This window comes from Heteronotia binoei, chromosome 5 (assembly GCF_032191835.1).
Source record: "Heteronotia binoei isolate CCM8104 ecotype False Entrance Well chromosome 5, APGP_CSIRO_Hbin_v1, whole genome shotgun sequence".
NCBI classification, from domain to species: domain Eukaryota; kingdom Metazoa; phylum Chordata; class Lepidosauria; order Squamata; family Gekkonidae; genus Heteronotia; species Heteronotia binoei.
This window is the reverse complement of record NC_083227.1, coordinates 172,770,025-172,792,100: the sequence shown is the minus strand read 5'-3', so window position 1 is coordinate 172,792,100 and position 22,076 is coordinate 172,770,025. Positions and strand designations below refer to the sequence as shown.

At 46.1% G+C, this 22,076-nt stretch overlaps 1 protein-coding gene across 1 annotated transcript in view; it reads right to left on the bottom strand.

Annotated features, from left to right (window-relative positions):
* DNAH9 (dynein axonemal heavy chain 9) overlaps window positions 1–22,076 on the bottom strand; it is a 636,923-nt gene that overhangs the window by 236,066 nt on the left and 378,781 nt on the right. Inside the window, exon 53 of the mRNA XM_060238867.1 lies at window positions 11,601–11,789. Within this exon, the coding sequence (XP_060094850.1) occupies window positions 11,601–11,789 (189 nt within the window). The remainder of the gene's footprint in view (window positions 1–11,600; window positions 11,790–22,076) is intronic.

Below are 22,076 nucleotides of genomic sequence, written 5' to 3'. Positions count from 1 at the left end.
GCAAACGTTACGGCAAATGCCTCTTTGTTCCACACCAACCAGTTCCTTTGGTCTTGGGAAAATTTTCTGGAGATGTTTTAGGCCCCCCCCTCATCTGGCTGCATTAGAATTGCCCCCACAGCGACATTGCTGGCGTCACATTGAACCACAAAGGGTTTTAATTCATTGGGGTGGATCAGGATGGGTTCACTGGTGAACAGTCTCTTTAATTTAGTGAACACCTCTTGACAACCTTTTGTCCATTTCAATTTGGCTCCTGGCCGTTTGGCCTTGGGACCTTTCCCTTTCGTTTTAAGGAGGTCCATCAGGGGGAGCATTGTGTGGGTGAACCCTTGCATAAAATTATGATAAAAATTTGTGAATCCAAGGAAGGAGTGGAGCTGTCTACATGTCCTCGGGGGTTCCCAATCCAGCACAGATTGTATTTTGGCTGGGTCCATTGCCAAACCCTTCTCCGACACTATGTAGCCTAGGTAATCCAGTTCCGTCTTATGGATAGTTTCACATACAGTTGGTTCTCATAGAGGGTTGCTAACACTTCCATCACCAATCTCACATGGGAGGGGAGGTCTTTTGAATGAATAATTATGTCATCCAGGTACACCACTACCCCACGGTACAAATACTTCCACAGCACCTCGTTTATGAAGTATATGAAGACCCCGGGGGCTCCCTGTAAGCTGAATGGTATGACTAAGTATTCAAACTGTTCCATCAGCATGTTAAATGATGTTTTCCATTCGTTCCCCCGTTTGGTGCACACCCGGAAGTAAGCGTCTCACAGATCCAGCTTCCCTCTGACACAGTTCTTAATAGATCATTTATGAGGGGTATGGGGTACACACTGGATGCCAAAATTGCATTAATCCCCCTAAAATCTGTGCATAGCCTCAGCCCCCAGTCTTTTTTCTTCCTAAAGAGCACTGGGGTGGCGTGGGAGGTGGTGGCCGGCTGGATGAACCCACGTTTTAGGTTCTTTTCTATGAACTTTTGGAGCCTTGCCTTTTCGGCCCACCTCATGGAGTATATTTTTGCTCTGGAGAGACTCTGCCCCGGAATTAATTCTATGGCACAGTCAGTGTCCCAGTGGGGGGGGGGGAGAGGTCATTAGCTTCTTCTTCACTAAACACTTGTTTTAAATCTCGATATTCCTTTGGGATTGATCTCTCTTCCTTTATGGTGAGGCATAGTTTCTCGTTGGGGGGGGGGATGTCCAGGGCCCCACCCCTCGTTCCATCTGTGAGGCTTGCACACCCCATCTCTAAAGTCTATAATTTGGTCCCCCCATCTTATTTAGGTTCATGTTTAGCCAGCCACCCCCAAGACAACGTCAAATGATGATAAGGGGGCCACGACAAAGATTTCCGTATCCCAGTGGTCTTCTATCCCTACCAGCACCCCTTGGGTTTGCTCTGTGCAGGGCTCCCCCTTCATCACCGTCCCATTCATCTGCTCAAATTGGATGGGGGGCTGCAAGGGACTCATAGGGAGTCTGAGAGCCTCTACTAATTTGGGTGTGATTATGTCTCTGGTGCACCCAGAATCTAGTAGCGCTTGGGCGTGTATAAAACATTTAAGGTTAGGGTTCAGTAAAGTCAGTAGGATGAAAAACAAAGTCCCCATAATTCTCACCCTCAGTGGCACTGTTAGTTCTACGACCTGCTGCTTGGCACCGCTCAGTGCAGGTCGTTCTCGTTTCACGCCGGCTCTTCTTCCCAGGATTCTTCTCCCAGTTCATCGATGATCTCTTCTTCCCATGGGGTTGCAGATGCCGAGCTGCCCTTCACTGGCTGCTTCGCTCATCCCTCCACCTTCTTTGCTTTGTGCACACTGGTCTTCGGAGTGAGGGGGGGCCTCGAGGCCTCTCAGGGCAGTTTGCAGCCATGTGGTTAGGGTCTCTGCATCAAAAACAGCGCCGGGGGGTGGGTGGATTGGATGCCCCTCCGGACTGGCCTGCCTTCCGCCCTTCTGCCTTTGCCCTTGGCTGAGACTCACTTCCCCCCTTACTCCCTTGCTGCTGTTGGGACTGGGGAGCCACTCTCTTCATGTTGGTCCCTACTTCTCCTGCCAGTTGCACCCACCCCTCCAGTGATGTACGGCGAGCTTGTTAGAGGGCTTGATCCAGCATGCTTGCATTCACACCTCTCTGGAACTACTTGATATTCATCTGCTCGCTCCAGCCCCGTACTTTGGCGACGTTGGCCCAAAATTCTGCAGTGTACTCTCTTACTACCTTGGACCCCTGTTGTAGGTCTCGCAGGGTCATCAGCGCTCCGGTCTCTTGTAAGGGGTCTTTGTACTGCATCAGTAGTGCCCACAGGAATGCTGCCACCATATCTAGTTCCGGGCTTTGAGTTTCATAGAGGCTCACGTACCATCTCTTGGCGGCCCCTTTCAGTTTGAATCCTAAGTAATCCACTCGGCTGAACTCATCAGGGAAGGTGTGCCCCCAGTAGTACATGAAGCTGTTAGCTTGTATCGAAAAGTATTCCACCTCCTCGAGGTCCCCGTTGAAGGTGGCATCCAACTCACGGCCCCTACTGTAATCTACTGGCCTCGGTGGTGGTGGCGGCGGTTGGGGTTGCTGCGGCAATGGCAGTGGGGGTAGGGGTCCTTGCAGTTGCTGAGGTTGGAGTGGGGGGAGTTGTTGTGGTTGCCCCCCCCCAGCGCTGGTGATTGCAGTGCCCGGTCAAGCTGCCTACTCACTTCTTGAGTCATGAAGGCATTGTTCACTCACATTTCCTCCCTGAGAGTTCTGGCCATCTCCACCATCTCAAACCTCATCATTTGGAGAAAGTCCTGTGGGTCAGGATCTTGTTCCTCCTCTTCCTCCTCCTCATCTGGGATCAGATTGGTACCCTGATCTTCTCCCCACTTGCCTCAGATGTGCCTTGATCGCTGTCTTCCCCCATTCATGTGTGTAGAGGGGTCAGTGCTAAGATCACTTCCCTCCGAGCGGGTGTTTCATCCATCAGGCTAATAGACCTTCTGGGGCCCCAATCCTTTGGGGTTATGAATAGTCGCTGTATGTGCAGCGGGGACCCTCTCCCAGCTGGCCTCCTGGCATCGAGTATGTGCCACAGAGGTTGCCTCGGGACTGTGTCAGGTCCTTGATCTTCGATTGTCAGGGGCCTCTCCATTATCTGGAGCTCTCTCCACCATCATGGTAGAAAGTTTGGTTAAGTCCCCAGGTGAGATTACTCCCAAAATGTCAAGCGCTGATATTTCCCAATAACAAGTCCTTTGTTTGAATCAAAAGTAGGTTTATTGTTAGAAACTCAGGAGCTTTGCCAAGGACACAAGCCTTGGGAGTAATGGGGTACAAACAGTTACACAGTTGCTATATAGGATGTCATCAAAGGTTACACTACAGATGCATACTTGAGTCACGGGTTCAGAAGTTACTAAGCAACTATCTATTTTATTACTAAGGAATCTTAGGCTATTGGAAACATCAAACCTTCTCACACTCCTTCGTGAAGAGATAAGTATTTTCTGTGTGAAACCGGCGAGGGGGGGGGGCGCGACTTGGAGGTACCAGTGGTCAGCCTCTAGTATAAATATCCCAGGGCTGGATGTTTTCTCTACGTGCCCTCTGGGCTGTAAATAATGGGGGAGAGCTGGAGAACTGATGACCTGCTCTCTACATAGTAAAATGTGGTCCAGAAACAAGTGCGCTTGACACTGGGCAGTAGTTGGCCAAGACCCCAGTGTCTAATGATGGTTTTTTCAAAAGCAGATGAACCACTGCCTCCTTCAATTTCTCTGGGAAGGTCCCTGTGGAAAGGGACAAGTTGACAATATCACCCAGAGAGTCCCTGATACCATCACCAGTCAGGATGGAAAGGGATCCAGGGACAAGTGGTAGGCTTCCCTGCAGCCAGGATCCTGTCCACATCCGCCAGCAAGAGCCCACTGAAGCAGTTCAATATAGGACCAGAAGACGGCCAAGGGGCTTCCAGCTCACATATTGTATCAATGGTGGTGGATAGGTCCTGGCGGAGAATCAGGATTTTATCTGCGAAATATGTCGCAAAGGCCTCAGAGCCAATATCCAATTCTCTACCAATTTACCTGATGGCAAAACTGTTAATGATCAAATTACTTCAAATAGTTGGGCTGGGCACTACTTTGCAGACTCTATGGAGGTCACATAGAACTCTTAGCAAACTTCATAGCCCCTTCATAGACCTTCATAAACGTTCTATAAGAGGTTCTTGACTCTTTGTCATGAGCACATCACCATACTCGCTTTAGCCGTCTAAATTGCCGTTTCATCCCCAGCTTCTCCACAGTATATCAAGGGGCTGCTTTGGTGCGACAATGAAGAGGGCGCCAGGGAGTGATGTCATCGATGGCAGTGGAGAACCAGGAGTACCACTCCTCCACTAACTCATTCAATGACCCGCCAGGGGGCATCGGATCCTGCAGAGCCTCTTGGAGCCTCTCTGGGTCCATGTGGCTCCGCAGGCGAGCATAAATCCACTTGCCGCCTAAATAGGAAGGACGTTTCAGGTCTACCCAGGCTTTCAGGGCATAATGATCTGACCATGGAACTGGGTCCACTGTCACCAGATCTGGTGATATACCTGCCCCAAAGATCAAGTCCAGTGTGTTACCGGCCTGATGTGTGGGAACCAATACAAATTGGCTGAGTCCTAGTGTCTCCATGGACGTCACCAGGTCCTGTGCCTGCTGAGATGCTGCATCATCAACATAGACATTGAAACCTCCCAGAACTAATAATAACAATAATAATAATAATAATAATAATAATAATAATAATAATAATAATAATAACAATAATAATAATAAACTTTTATTTATACCCCGCCCTCCCTCCCTAGGCAGGCTCAGGGCGGCTAACAAGACATGGTAAAACCATGATACAGACAAACAATAGATAATATAATTAATAATTTAAACAATAAAACCAGTAAAACAATATGACATTAAAATACAGTCGAATGGCATATAGGATGGCTCGGTATTACTGATCTTATCAGGAGTTCTGTCTTAAAAAGCTAGCTGGAAGAGGGCAGTTTTGCAGGCCCTACGGAACTGGTTAAGATCCCATAGGGCCCGCACCTCTTCCGGCAATTGATTCCACCATTGGGGGGCCTTTGTAGACAACGCCTGTTCTCTGGTAGCTTAATAACCTGGGGTGAGGTGGATTCAGCAATCCACCTCACCCCACTGCAACCAGTGAAAACAGAGTTGGATGAGATCCCCACCCTAGAAGAGACTGTTAAAGCCATCAAGCAACTGAAAACTGGCAAGGCAGCAGGAGTTGATGGAATCCCACCAGAGATCTGGAAGCAATCTTAATATAAATATAAATGGGGGCACAGTACTACATAGCGCACTTCACAAAGTACTTGTCACCTGCTGGGAAACTACCACAAGACTTTCGCGATGCAATCATCATCACTCTACACAAGAACAAAGGGGAAAAGTCAGACTGCTCCAACTGCCGGGGGATAACCCTGCTCTCCATTGCAGGCAAAATCCTTGCCAGAATACTCCTGAACAGACTGGTGCCCACCATTGCAGAAGAACTCCTCCCAGAGAGCCAGTGCGGCTTCAGAGCTAACAGGAGCACCACCGACATGGTATTTGTTCTCAGGCAGCTCCAAGAGAAATGCAGGAAACAGAACAAGGGTCTATATGTGACTTTTGTCGACCTTACCAAAGCTTTCGATACCGTTAGCAGGAAAGGCATGTGGCAAATCTTGGAACGTTTAGGATGTCCCCCAAGGTTCCTCAGCATGATCATCCAGCTACATGAAGACCAGCGAGGACAAGTCAGACACTGCAACGACTTCTCGGAGCCCTTCCCAATTGGCACAGGTGTAAAGCAAGGCTGCGTTCTCGCGCCAACTCTCTTTACGATCTTCTTTAGCATGATGCTTCAAAGAGCCGCAGTAGATCTAGATGATGACGATGGTGGCTACATCCGCTATCACACTGATGGCAGCCTGTTCAACCTGAGGCGACTAAAGGCTCACTCCAAGACAATGGAAAAACTTATCCGAGAGCTACTGTTTGTTGATGCTGATGCACTCGTCTCCCACTCGGTATCAGCTCTGCAGCATATGACGTCCTGCTTTGCAGAGGCTGCCAAGCTATTCGGCCTAGAAGTTAGTCTGAAGAAGACAGAAGTTCTCCACCAGCCTGCACCCCAGGAAGATTATCATCCTCCCTGCATCACTGTGGGTGAATCAGTTCTGAAGACAGTCCAGCAGTTTAGCTACCTGGGGTGCATCATCTCCTCAGATGCCAAGATCGACAAGGAGATTGACAACAGGCTGCCAAAGGCAAACCGTGCATTTGGCCGACTGCACAAAAGATTGTGGAGCAACAAGCATCTGAAAAAAGGCACAAAGATCAATGTTTACAAAGCGGTTGTGATGACAACCCTCATTTACGGCTCCGAATCGTGGCTTTTATACCGTCATCACCTGCGACTCCTTGAGCGCTTTCATCAGCGCTGCCTTCGCACTATCCTCAACATCCACTGGAGTGACTTTGTGACCAACACTGAAGTCCTCAAGAGAGCGGAGGTTACAAGCATCGAGGCACTGCTGTTGAAGACGCAGCTGCACTGGGCAGGGCATATTTCTAGGATGGAAAACCACCGCCTTCCCAAGATTGCTCTGTATGGCGAACTTTCCACCGGCCATCGAAATAGAAGGGCACCAAAGAAGAGGTACAAGGACTCCTTGAAGAAATCCCTTGGCACCTGTCGCATCAACCATCACCAGTGGTCTGACCTAGCCTCAGATCGCAAAGCATGGAGGCACACCATCCACCAGGCTGTCTCTTCCTTTGAGAACGCACGAATAGCTGGTCTTGAGGACAAAAGGAGATTGAGGAAGAATCGCACTGCTACAGCACCAACCCCAAATCAGACTTTTCCCTGCAGGCACTGTGGCCGGATCTGCCTGTCCCGCATTGGTCTTGTCAGCCACCAGCGAGCCTGCAGCAGACGTGGACTACCGCACCCTTCTTAAATCTTCATTCGCGAAGTCAAGCCGAGAGAGAATAACCTGGGGAAGTCCAATGCCCAGGTGGACACAGCATTCAGTAGGGCAGGCAGGCTTTCTGGTAGTGCAGTAAATGGTTGGTACACCACCCAGATTGCCAAACTCTCCTCAGCTTCCCACACTAGGCCAACACACTGAATGCTGACTATCTTTGGGACACGAAACACCCTGAAAGAAAAAGAATCCCGGACAAACACAGTAAACCCCCCCCCCCCATTTGTCTAAGGCTAGTGGAGGACAGAGAACCCAGGCGGGGTAAGATGGTTCAAGGCAACAGTGTCACCTTCCCACACCCAGGTCTCTGCCATACATACCAGGTCTACTTGCTTCTCCACGAGAAAATCTCGCAGAGTAGCAATCTTATTATTGAAGGACCTGGCATTAATCAACACCAGTGTTGGAGATGGGATCTTCCTAGCCCCACAACCAACACGCCTTGGGATGGGACATAGGTGGGAAAGGGTCAGAGCATTTACATATCTCTGGCCCTTTCCTTGTCTTCACACTTTATGCCCATCGCCATATCTTCCTTGCCCCTCAATGACTGACATCCCTCACCCTAACATTGCCTCCCCAGCGTAGTGCTATCAGACCCTGCTAGCATTCACTGGTGGGCCAAAATGTGGCCCTTCTATATCTCAGTCCACTTTCTTCCTATACCCACTCCCCACCAACCCCTGACAATCACAGTCTACCCTCCTCATTCTCCCAACAAATTCAATGCACTAGCTAGCAAAAACCACTTTACAATTTATAATTAAAAATCCTAATTTGATCCTATTAATATGTACAATAATTAATTAATTAATAATCAATATCCACAACCAGATTTCCCTAATTATATTCTATTTTATCAACTAACCACTAAAAATTCCAATTTAGTCAATTAATAACGATAAATTCTAACACAATCAAAAATAATCACGATCTGTAGAGCTAACAATAACTTACATTAATGGTCACAAGAAAAATACATTTCATTAGCATAGATAAAACTAACATCTTACATAGCTTAGCAGCAGTGAATTTGTTCCTACATGGCTATAGCAGCAAGTTTGAGGTAGATAGTTATGAGTACTAATTATCAAGCACTAGGTGTTAACTGCAAAGTCTAAAGTGCTGCTTGCTGGTGAAATTTAATAATTAAATTAAAGGCGGTCATGCTTATCCCCTCCTGCTCATAAAAGACCTCCTTGGCGAAGACTCCCAAGGTAAAGTCTACTAAATTTGGACTTGCATGATACATACTTCAGAGTGCGCATCAAGGAAGGAGAGGAGTGGAAAACAGCATTCAACACTCCTCTAGGTCAGTTCGAATATCTGGTGATGCCATTTGGCCTGAAAGGGGCCCCTGGGGTGTTCATGAACTTGATAAATGAGACCTTACAGCAATATCTGTTTAAGGGCATGGTCTGTTACCTGGATGACATGTTAATACATTCAGAGGACCTACCCTCCCACATTAAGTTAGTACAAGAGGTGCTACAAACCCTTTATGAATAAACTATTCGCTAAACTATCCAAGTGTGAATTCCATATGACAGAACTCAACTTCCTGGGCTACTGAATTTCAGTGGGGCGGGGAGTTATGGATGGACCCCGGAAAAATACAAGCGGTGGTGGATTTGGCCGCCTCCCAGACCAGAAACAACTCCAAAGTTTCCTTGATTTCACGAATATTTATAGAAATTTCATCAGTAACTGCTTCTGTGGCCTTCCACCTCACTGACCTCCTAAAAACTAAAGGGAAGGGCATGGAAGCTCAGAAGCCTGGGGTCCACCTTGAATGGTCCCCTCATTGCCAAGCAGCCTTTGATGAACTCAAATGATTGTTCACTTCTAATCCAATCCTTACCCACCCTGACGAGAATAAAAAGTTTGTGGTACAATGTGATGTAAGCAATATCGCTCAAGCGGCTGTTCTGCTCCAAGAGGGGGAGGATGGAAACCTGCACTCTTGCGCTTACGTCTCCAAAAAGTTTTCATCAACAGAGTGCAATTGGTTGGTGTGGGACAAAGAGGCTTCAGCTATCAAGCTAGCCTTAGAAACTTGATGCCACTACCTTGAAGGGGGCAAGGGTTCTGTTTGAACTCTGAATTGACCATAAAAACATAGCCTCCCTGGTGGCCACCCAGAAACTTAGCACCAAACAGATTTGGTGGGTGGGGTTCTTCCACAAATTCTACTTCACTTTAGGACACATCCCCGGAAAGCAGAACTTTTTAACTGTCCTGCCTCCTGCAGCATGACAGCAAATGGGAAGTGGTCGTGGACTCGCTGTTTTCCCCCTCCCAACTAGGAGCGCGAGTCACCACTCGGCGCCAAGCACAGTTACAGCAAGACAAGGAGGGACTCTATTTATGTCATCCTTGCACACTGAACTAGCTGAACGGACCCCGGATCCAAATGTGGAATTAACAATGTCCCCTGATGGGCTCTGGTGCAAAGACTCTAAACTATTCATCCCCGCCATAAAAGGGGCAAACTCTATTATCTCATCAAATGGACTCATTTCCCCATTAGCCAGGCTGAATGGGTAAAAGCCTCAGATACAAATGCCCTTAAACTGATTAAAGACTTTCACTGGCGCTTCCCGAATAAGCTGGCGGGGGGAGGGGGAAGGGCTTGATGGGGCAGTATGTCAAGTGTCTTGCCAATTTTTTTTATTATGAATAATTCTTACTGTCTTCTCACTGCTGCTGCTAGCTGCCACGTACAGGTCCCCCAAGACTCCCTGTCCACTCAAGGCCAGAAAGGCCTGAATGCTGGAGTGGCAACACCCAGTGTCTCACCTTAAGAGGGGGTGGAGCCTAAGGGGAGGGTCAAGGGAAGGAAGGAGGGGAATGCAGAGCAGGATAAAAGGTGGCCAGCTCAGGAGGTTGGGGAGGAAGTGAGGCTGGCGCTAAAAAGGGGCTGCGAACTGAGAGAGAGAAGAGCCCAGAAGTGTGCAGCTGGGGATGAGAGCCTAGAGTGACATAACCTGACCTCCTCCCAATGCTGAGATCTCCGGTTACAAGGATGGGGGCCTCCAGGGAGCAGGCGAGGTGATGGCGATACCCAAGCCCCACAAGGGGTGCCAGGGGGACCATGACAGATATGATGGGGATTTTGTTTTCATACTTTTAGCTACTTTCTAATTACCCCAGGTTTACATAGTAATAGAGATATTATGGGGACTTTGCTTTCAGGACATCACCCTGACACCATTTGCCTTCCAGAGGTGTCTTTTTTGACTCAAAACACTACCTTACATTAAAAGAACTGAATTCTAAAAAAATTTAAAATATCTGCATGAAATATCTGCATTTGCTACTAAAAACTAATATATATATATGTGACAGCCCCGTGGCACAGAGTGGTAAAGCTGCAGTACTGCAGTCTGAACTCTCTGCTCACGACCTGAGTTTGATCCTGGTGGAAGCTGGTTTCAGACAGCCTGCTCAGGTTGACTCAGCATTCCATCCTTCTGAGGTCAGTAAAATGAGTCCCCAGCTTGCTGTGGGGAAAGTGCAGATGACTGGGGAAGGCAATGGTAAACCACCCCGTAAAAAGTATTATTGTTTTGGCTCTGACTTGGCAAACACTTTCCTTGTCAATGGGATAAAACAACAGGGAAAATAGCCTTCGTATACTTATCCAATTAAAAAAAAAACAGCAATCCATAGATGAGCCTTTAAAGTAAGCATGCAGGTTTCCAAGTGAATCAGAGAATTAGGGATACCAGGAGGGACCTGTAAAATATGTCTTAAAAGCTTGGACTGAACTGTTTCTAACGCCTGCCAGGGAGATTGGTGTGGGGATACATTTAAAGGAGCCCCATACAATACTTGGTTTGACCTTAAAAATCTTAACTGCCACTGCTACGTTTTGGCTTCCCATGTTCCAGTAAAATTTCTCAATTGCGCCCATGTTTTTAGTTGCACTTGTAAAGACATAATCCATGTGCACTTTCCTGGAACCTGAGGACTGAAAAACTATTCCTAAATATTTGAAACCGCAAAACTGCTCAATGTCTACTGAGTTAATCCTCTACTAATATATTTTGGGGTTGTTGGCAAACACTAGGGCCTTCAGTTTCTGATTGGACTCACAGTACCAAGCTAAGATTTGCATAGCTCGTTTTCACCCAATAGGAATCCTGGAAATTAACACTGCATTGTCAGCATATAACAGAAGGGGAATACGTCTCTCTGCAATTTTGGGGGCATCCTACACTTATCAGTCCTTTGTGCCATTTTGGGGGTATCTGCAATTTTGCAATCTCTGCAATTTTGGGGGCATCCTACACTTATCAGTCCTTTTTTCTTTCCACCTATCCTACATGGTCAAAACAGAGACACAAGTTGACAGGAAATACATAGACTGCATAATAAGGATAAAAGACTCTTGACAGTACATGATATATTGGATCCCTTCAGTGGAGCTCCCAGGGACTGAGCTGGTAACTTCTGCATGCAAAAAGCATGTGTTCTACTACTGAGGCATGACCTCTCTTACAGTTTCTCAAGTTTCTGTGAAATGAACATGCAAGTGTGTTAGCTTTTTGTGCTCACCTTCAGTTGATGCAAGTATGGTTTCCAAACAGTATCCATCAGATCCTGCCTGTACTTTTTGGTGAAGTAACCCAAGTATGAGACAAAGGCTGTTATCAGCAAGACATCTCCACACAATGCACTCTCTTGAATCCTGAACTCTTTCACAGATTCAGCCCATCTCACATTTTCAGAGGCAAGGCCACCAACCTAAAATTATATCAGAAAATAGTTATCTGGATCCTATATCTGGATTCACCATCAGCACCACCCAGAAGGGTACTTCATAGCATCACTGCCAAGGCAATGCCTCATGTTGGTTTTGGATTATGACTTCTATTTTAATTTTCTAATTTTATATGATAAATATGATACTGTTTTATTGCCACCATTTATGTGATCTTGTAACCTGCCCTGAGCCCGCTTGTGGGGAGGGCAGGATATACATTGAATAAAATAAAGAAATATAAATTGAAAAAATGAATACATTTTGCAATTTGCGAGATGTCTGAGCCCCATCTGCACCTTACACCAACTATATATCCTGACAAGAATTCACACAATTGGAGAGATTGAAAGCACAAAGCAAACATTCAGGAAATAAATGTTGGTTTCAGATATTTTTCCATTCAACAAACATTTTGCTTCTTAAAAAATATCAGTTGGGAAGGAGAGATATGCCTACTTATCCAGTAAAGGCACACATTAGCATGTACAGCTAGAGCTCACACCTTCCTTGGTAACTGCCTGCGCTTCCCTAGCCAGGTTTAGGTCACATAATTTCTACAGGAATGGGTGACACTGCAAAGATGAATAATCTTTTTTCACTTTTGTATCTTGATTTTGAGAAAACAAGTTTTGAATTAAGTGCAGTTTATGATAGGTTTCATCCTCTCAATTTCATCCTCTCAAACCCTACACAGGAGAAACAACATGGCTTGTCTTAAGAAGCAAAAAGAAGAAAGAGAAGAGGAGGAGGGGAGGGAAATTGGATTTATACTCCACCCTTCACTGGGAGTCTCAGAGTGGTTTACAATCACCTTTTCCTTCCCCTTCCCACAACAGACACCCTGTGAGGTAGGTGGGGCTGAGAGAACTCTGAGAGAATTGCTCTTTCCAGAACAGCTTCTGATCCAAGGTCACTCCAGCAAGCTTGGTTTAAAGCCAGCCAATGTTTGTTTAACATTTGGGTCCAACTGAGTTGATTAAACTAATCATATTTTGTATTGCTGCTTAATCCAGAATAGCTGCCACCACCTATCACAAAGATGTCAAACTCATTTGTTACAAGAGCCAGATCTGACATAGATGACACTTTGTTGGGCCAGGCCATGTGTGCCATAAAATGCAACATGAGGTACTGGAGATATAAACTTTATAAATGAAATCACCTTTATAATTTCAGATATCAAATGGCAATAGTAGGTGAATGACAATAGCAGGCTTGATTGGATTAGGTGTGATTTAGGGCTGCCAAGCCCCCGGTCTGGGCAGGGAATCCCGCTGGCACGATTACGTCACCCGGAAGTGATGTCATCAAAATGGTGGTGCCTGTGTAGGGCTGCTCTAGGCATTTCTGGGGAAACTCTATTGTTTCCCCGGATACTCCACCATTAAAAAAACAAATTCTGTCCATTGCTGCATCCCAGAAGTTCCTGTCCTTTTGCTTTGCTTTCCATTCCTAATTTCATTCAGTGGTGGACTGGCCAAGGTGTCAGCTTGCTCGATGGCAAGTGGGCCCTGTGGGCTCCTGGTTTAAAACAATTAAAGGAAAAATTTTCCCTTTGTAAACTTTAGTCCATTATTCCACTCCATTCATCTATTATCAAAAATCACTAAATGTCCCTTTACTTTCCCTTGTTTTTCAACGTAACTTTGAAATTTCTCCCATTCCTTTCTAAACTTCTCCAAATCATAGTCTTTTAAGATTCTTGTAAGTTTGTCCATTTCACTCCATGACATAACTTTTAAAATTCAATCCCATTTTTCTGGTATTTTATCTTGCTTCCATAACTGCGCATACAATGTCCTTGCAGCTGAAAGCAGATACCACACCATCATTCTATCTTGTTTCGGAAAACTGGCCCTATGGGCTCCTGATGAAGTGGGGCCCCTAAAACATTAGACAATATATTAAAAATCTTAATGATCTTTTAATAGCTTGAAAATATAATAGAAGTTTCAGTATTATTACTGCAATGCAACTAAAATTTACGTTGTATTTAGGGTTGCCAGTGTCAGACATTGGAAAGCTTTCATGTTATGATATGATGCTATGTTCAAACTGCAATATGTTGCTTGACCTAACTGACTCCATTTTCTAACATTTGCTACTAACCTTGAATAGAAACCTTGCATATCGAAGTAGAAGTGAAGCTGTTACTAACCCTACTGTGAATTTCTTTCCCTGATACTAACAAAGGCAACAATCCTTTGAAGATAAAATGCCTCAGGGAAGCCAGCAGAGCTGTTCCTGTGAGAAGGGGAACCACAATGAGATAAGAGAAAGCAAACGCGTGAAATGTATCACTCTAGTGTGGGAATGTAGTTTTGTTTAGAAAACCTTTGATGTACGTTTAGTTTAATGGTTTTTCAATCCGGGAAGTCAGAAATTGGCATGCATAAATAAATCTATGAATTTTTGCTATTTCTCTTCCTAGATATTGTAAATTTTGCATGATTGTGATGAATTCCTAGCTATGACATGTAAAGTTGGTACTTAAAAATGTTATAAAGAGTATTTTGATACTTAGAGTGTTCGTTCTGTAAAATATTGTTTCGTTATTTTTCCACAGGTTTTTTTTGGTTGGTTATCTCCAGCTGGCAGAGATCAGCTTCCCTGGAGAAAATGCAATTTGTATTTACATTTAGTATCTACTGTATACTGCCAGTAATATGTACAATATATGTACACTGCAATTAAAGGTAAAGGTGCAAGCACCAGTCGTTTCACAATGTTTTCACGGCAGACTTTTTATGGCGTGGTTTGCCATTGCCTTCCCCAGTCATTTACACTTTCCCCCCAGCAAGCTGGGTACTCATTTTACTGACCTCGGAAGGATGGAAGGCTGAGTCAACCTGAGCCGGCTACCTGAAACCGGCTTCCACTGGGATTGAACTCAGGTGGTGAGCAGAGAGTTCAGACTGCAGTACTGCAGCTTTACCACTCTGCACCACAGGGGTTGTGGGTAGCTTATGCTTTCATTCATAGTCACACATTTTGTGTTTGTGCAGAAATGGTCACATGTGTAAGCACTGACAATGACAGTGGAGTGGGGGCTCTTTCTGCCTGCTTGTCTCTTCTTTCCTCCATTTCCCCTGCCCCACCACAAACAAACATGCATAGATGCACTTGGCGATTGAGGAGCAACCCACCAGGACTCAGTGTTCCATGGTGAGCTGCCACCTCACACTCTGCTAGCTCTGGAATCCAAATGGCAGGAGAGTTTCAGCTCCGATCCTTTGCAATGGGGAAGCTGGCAGGGAGTCCCAGCCCTGCCACCATTAGGCTGCTTGGATGCTAGAGCTTGCAAAGTGCAAGGTAGTGGCCCACCTGGAGTACAGAGTCTTGGTGGGTTGCTCCCCAGTTGGTTAGTGCATGTGTGCATGTTTGTGCGCAGCAGGGGAAGTGGAGGAAAGAAGAGACAAGCAGGCAGACAGACCCCACCCCCCATTCCACCATCTCTCTGTCCTCCCTCTGGGGTTGCCCCTGCCAGCAGTCTCACCAAGGCAAGATAGATGCAAAAGGTTAGGCAACTAGAGGGAATGAGATCTGGCCAGAAGCACTTGTGCAGCAGCTAACTTCCTAGTTCCTCCATTCTTTCCTATGGACCCAGAGGATAGAATGGAGGGATCGGGTCACGCTGCTGCGCAACTCTAGAGAAGGGGATTTAAACTTTAAACCCCTTCTCTGGTGTGGTGCTGCAGAGGAGCGGGGGAAAGTTACCTTTGCCTAGGGTGCAAAACACTCTAGGACTGGTCCTGCCAACAATGAACAATGATGCGCTGGGTTTTGAGCAGACACTATGGTTTTGTAAGAAAAAAAATCATCGCGTTTTCCCAAAACCTAGAACGCCATGTGTGACATTGACAATGTAATGATGTCATTTCTAGGTGATGTCATCATGCTGCACATGCACCAGAATAATCTCGGAGTGGTGCTGGATCCACCCACCAGCAGGCAAGTAGGAGCTGGAAAGCATCATGGGAAATTTGCCCCATGTTTGCAATTTAATTATTCTAAGATGTGGTATTTTACTGTATGGAATTTTATATCTACTTTTTAATTAAGCTGAATGTTGAACATCTATATTCATTTTGAATAAGCCATCAGACCATTTATAGCTGCACAGGAAAGGAAATCCTCTTCACTTGCAAGTAGCTAATTATTCTTTCTGCTGAAATACCTTGAAGCAGTTTAGAAATAATGAATAAAGATAGTAAAGTTGTTTGTGGGATTCTCTTAAATCAGCTAGTGTGAATTCCATAAACATTTTAAGCAGATACTCTTTAAGCTGCCTTGGTTCCAATAGATATGCTATAGGGGAGCACCGTGGAAAGATGATCAAAGTGCCACACCACATGTAGCTAAATAAAACTAATGTATATATAAAAAGTGTATTGTTGTTATCACACAAATCACATCAATACACTTCTTTTACAAAACTTAAACCAAATAAACTAATCAATGTGCAATATCCAAGATATAACATATTAACCACCATGTCAAGAATTTAACAGAAAATATATGTTTCAACATAACAGTAATCAATATTTCCTTTCACATCTCAAGCGTAAATGCCACAATATGTCCAGCTAAATTCCTGTGTAGGACCCACTCTTCAGCAAAATATGTATATGACCCAACAGATGGCCTATTCAGTTCCTTCCATTTCTGACCTTCCATTCCTTTCTCAATGGTCATTATTATGCGGTCTCTTTTGGAGTACTGTGTGCAGTTCTGGTCGCCACACCTCAAAAAGGATATTATAGCATTGGAGAAAGTCCAGAAAAGGGCAACTAGAATGATTAAAGGGCTGGAAAACTTTCCCTATGAAGAAAGGTTGAAATGCTTGGGACTCTTTAGCTTGGAGAAACGTCGACTGTGGGATGACATGATAGAGGTTTACAAGATAATGCATGGGATGGAGAAAGAGAAAGAAGTACTTTTCTCCCTTTCTCACAATACAAGAACTCGTGGGCATTCGATGAAATTGCTGAGCAGACAGGTTAAAACAGATAAAAGGAAGTACTTCTTCACCCAAAGGGTGATTAACATGTGGAATTCACTGCCACAGGAGGTGGTGGCGGCCACAAGCATAGCCACCTTCAAGAGGGGTTTAGATAAAAATATGGAGCAGAGGTCCATCAGTGGCTATTAGCCACAGTGTGTGTGTATGATATATATAATTTTTTTTGGCCACTGTGTGACACAGAGTGCTGGACTGGATGGGCCATTGGCCTGCTCCAACATGGCTTCTCTTATGTTCTTATTATTTGATAGACTCATAGAGTTGGAAGGGACATCCAGGAACATCCTGTCCAACCCCTGGCACAATGCAGGAAATTCAGAATTACCTCTCCCCCCCCCCCATCCACACACACACCCAGTGATACCTGTTCCAAGCCAAGAAGATGACAAAAAAACAAAAACAAAACCACCAACCTCTCAAAGATCCCTGGCAAAACTAACCTGGAGAAAAATTGCTACGGAGGTCCTGTAGATGAGTCATGGGGGGCTAAAATCGGGCATCCGACTCCCCACCCTGGATGGCACATCTCTTGTGCCAGCTCAGAAGGAGAGGAATTTGGATGTGATACTGAATGCCACCCTTTCTATGGAGGCCCAGGTCACAGCTGTTGCACAATGTGCATTTCACCATCTTTGGCAGATCAAATAATTAGCGCATTATCTGTCTCCTCGGGACTTAGCTACAGTGATCCATGCAACAGTCACTTCCAGGTTGCACTACTTTAACTTGCTCTATACATGCTTGCCCTTGAGATTGGTCCAGAAACTCCAGCTGGTACAGAATACAGCAGCGCGATTGCTGACTAAATTGCCTTTACGGGCAAGTAGTCGGTCAATGCTGTGCAGTTTGCATTGGCTACCAATTGAGTACCGGATCCACTTCAAGGTTTTAGTATTGACATTTAAAGCCTTGTGTGGCCTGGGACTGGCATACTTGCAGGACCATCTCTCGCCATATGAGCCTTGAAGGCCGTTACGATCGGCCAGTCAACATCTTCTGACCATCCCTGGCCCAAAGGATGTCCAGCTTGCCTCGACCAGGGCCAGGGCTTTTTCGGCCCTGGCCCCGACCTGGTGGAATCAGCTCCCTATGGAGATTTGGGCCCTTTGTTACCATTCCGGAGGGCCTGTAAAACGGAGCTGTTCCGCCAGACCTGTGGTTGAGGCAAGCAGGAATCCTCATCTTATTATACCATCTAACTGGCCTCCCAGCAATGATTGCCATCTTGACTGGGGCCGATACTGCTGACATCTTTGGGCAATCTATGTTGCCTATGATAATTATGCCTTATGTGCTTCCACCATCCAGGCTGTCCTAAATTAATTCTGATTTATTGTTTCAATTGTTTAACTGCACTGATGTTTTATTGTTGGTTTTAATGGTTTTATTATGTTGGAATCCGCCCTGAGCCCATCACAGTTAAGGGCGGGCTATAAATTTATGGAAGTAAATAAATACATAAATAAATAAAAAAGTACCTGACCCCAAAGTGGCAAACAGCATTTCTCTGGGCATATAAGAAGGGCCCATGAGAACTAAGTACTGATGCAACCCTTCTGGCCCTCAATCTCAAGATCTGCCTAAGTTCTCAGAATCAGCAGGGCCACTTAGCCTCTGTTTAAAAACCTCCAAAGAAGTCCACTACCTCCCTAGGAAGCCTGTGTCATGTTGAGCCTGCCATGTTTTTTCATTTTCATATGCATATTGCTAAGTTTTCTTTTTGTAAGCTTGAATGTAAGCTTTTTGATGTTTCAAGTGTGTGCAGGAGGTGGGAAGAGTGTATTGTAAGTCTCATTGCTACAGCAAGCTAGCATATCTGGTATTTATAGGACTGGGTCCATCTGACGTTGAAGGTGAGAGGCCAAAGAAGATGCCTTGTGCCTTCCTGTACTGGCTTTCGTGAGAACTAATGGACCAGGGAGGCAGGGATGGATTTTGTCCACTTCATTTGATGGCAGAAGATCTACACTTGTATTGAACTCTCAATAAATCCTAACAATACACTACCTGCATGGATTCTTGGAGTCAGTAACTGGCAGAATCTTACAGCCTGCTCCACTTAGGAACCACTCTATCTGTCAGGAAGCTCTTACTAATGTTTAGTTGAAAATTCTTCTGATTGAATTTCAACTCGTTAGTTCTTGTGCAACTCTATGGGGCAACAGAAAACATCTCTGCACCATTCTTTACATAACAGCCCTTCAGGTATTCTCTCTCTCGGCTTGACTTTGCGAACGAAAATTTAAGAAGGGTGCAGTAGTCCACGTCTGCTGCAGGCTCGCTGGTGGCTGACAAGACCAATGCGGGACAGGCAGATCCGGCCACAGTGCCTGCAGGGAAAAGTCTGATTTGGGGTTGGTGCTGTAGCAGTGCGATTCTTCCTCAATCTCCTTTTGTCCTCAAGACCAGCTATGCGTGCGTTCTCAAAGGAAGAGACAGCCTGGTGGATGGTGTGCCTCCATGCTTTGCAATCTGAGGCTAGGTCAGATCACTGGTGATGGTTGATGCGACAGGTGCCAAGGGATTTCTTCAAGGAGTCCTTGTACCACTTCTTTTGTGCCCCTCTATTTCGATGGCCGGTGGAAAGTTCGCCATACAGAGCAATCTTGGGAAGGCGGTGGTTTTCCATCCTAGACATATGCCCTGCCCAGCGCAGCTGCGTCTTCAACAGCAGTGCCTCGATGCTTGTAACCTCCACCCTCTTGAGGACTTCAGTGTTGGTCACAAAGTCACTCCAGTGGATGTTGAGGATGGTGCGAAGGCAGCGCTGATGAAAGCGATCAAGGAGTCGCAGGTGATGATGGTATAAAACCCATGATTCGGAGCCGTAGATGAGGGTTGTCATCACAACCGCTTTGTAAACATTGATCTTTGTGCCTTTTTTCAGATGCTTGTTGCTCCACACTCTTTTGTGCAGTCGGCCAAATGCACGGTTTGCCTTTGCCAGTGTGTTGTCAATCTCCTTGTCGATCTTGGCATCTGAGGAGATGATGCACCCCAGGTAGCTGAACTGCTGGACTGTCTTCAGAACTGATTCACCCACAGTGATGCAGGGAGGGTGATAATCTTCCTGGGGTGCAGGCTGGTGGAGAACTTCTGTCTTCTTCAGACTAACTTCTAGGCCGAATAGCTTGGCAGCCTCTGCAAAGCAGGACGTCATATACTGCAGAGCTGATACCAAGTGGGAGGCGAGTGCGGCATCATCAGCAAACAGTAGCTCTCGGATAAGTTTTTCCGTTGTCTTGGAGTGAGCCTTTAGTTGCCTCAGGTTGAACAGGCTGCCATAGGTGCGATAGCGGATGTAGACACCATTGTCATCATCTAGATCTACTGCGGCTCTTTGAAGCATCATGCTAAAGAAGATAGTAAAGAGAGTTTGTGCGAGAACGCAGCCTTGCTTTACACCTGTGCCTATTGGGAAGGGCTCCGAGAGGTCGTTGCAGTGTCTGACTTGGCCTCGCTGGTCTTCATGTAGCTGGATGATCATGCTGAGGAACCTTGGGGGACATCCTAAACGTTCCAAGATTTGCCATAGGCCTTTCCTGCTAACGGTATCGAAAGCTTTGGTAAGGTCGACAAAAGTCACATATAGACCCTTGTTCTGTTCCCTGCATTTCTCTTGGAGCTGCCTGAGAACAAATACCATGTCAGTGGTGCTCCTGTTAGCTCTGAAGCCGCACTGGCTCTCTGGGAGGAGTTCTTCTGCAATGGTGGGCACCAGGAGTATTCTGGCAAGGATTTTGCCTGCGATGGAGAGCAGGGTTATCCCCCGGTAGTTGGAGCAGTCTGACTTTTCCCCTTTGTTCTTGTGTAGAGTGATGATGATTGCATCGCGAAAGTCCTGTGGTAGTTTGCCTTGTTCCCAGCAGGTGACAAATACTTTGTGAAGTGTGCTATGTAGTACTGTGCCCCCATGCTTCCAGATCTCTGGTGGGATTCCATCAACTCCCGTTGCCTTGCCACTTTTCAGTTGCTTGATGGCTTTAACAGTCTCTTCTAGGGTGGGGATCTCATCCAACTCTGTTTTCACTGGTTGAAGTGGGGTGAGGTGGATTGCTGAATCTTGAACTACGCGGTTGGCACTGAAGAGAACCTGAAAATACTCCGACCACTGGTTCAGTATGGATGCCTTGTCTGTGAGGAGCACTTGGCCATCTGCACTACACAAGGGACTCTGAGCCTGATATGATGGGCCATATACTGCCTTCAGGGCTTCGTAGAACCCTCTTAAATCACCAGTGTCTGCACACAGCTGGGTTCTCTCTGCAAGCTTGGTCCACCACTCATTCTGAATGTCTCGAAGCTTGCGCTGGAGGTTGCTACATGCAGCGCGAAAGATTGCTTTTTTCCCGGGACAGAAGGGCTGAGCAAGATGTGCTTGTTAGGCAGATCACTTTTTCGCTAGTAATTCATGGATCTCTTGATTGTTCTCATCAAACCAGTCCTTGTTCTTCCTTGTGGAGAACCCGAGGACTTCTTCAGAGATCAACAGGATGGTAGCTTTTAGGTGTTCCCAGAGTGCTTCTGGAGAAGGTCTGTGGGGCAACTGGGGTCCTCAATTCTTGACTGGAGTTTTGCCTGGAAGGCAGCTTTAACTTCGGCTGACTGAAGGCTGCCAACCTGAAGCTTCCTCCGAGGGATACCTCCTCTCCTGGGTGTGGGTTTAAAGTGAAGACGGAGATTGCAGCGTACAAGACGATGATCCATATGACATTCCGCACTGGGCACTACTCGGGTGTGTAAGACATCTCGAAGGACTTTCTGGCGCACCAGAATGTAGTCAATAAGGTGCCAGTGCTTGGACCGTGGGTGCATCCAGGTTGTCTTCAGGCTGTTCTTCTGCTGAAAGATAGTGTTGGTGATGGTGAGCTGGTGCTCCGTGCAGAATTCTAGCAGGAGGTGCCCATTATCATTGCAGTTGCCAATGCCATGTTTGCCAAGTACTCCTTTCCAGGCGTCCGAGTCTTTACCTACTCTGGCATTGAAGTCGCCAAGGATGATCACCTTGTCCTCTGTAGGGGTCTTCCGTACGAGGTTGCGTAGATCAGCATAGAACTTGTTCTTTTCTGCAGGATCTGCTTGAAGGGTTGGGGCATACACACTGAAGAGTGTTGCATGCTGCTTGTTTTGAAGTGGGAAGCACATGGACATGATGCGATCTGAGTGACCTGTTGGCAGGTTTTCGAGTTTGGAGGCAATGGAGTTCCTGACTATGAAGCCAACGCCAGAAAGGTGGCTCTCAGCC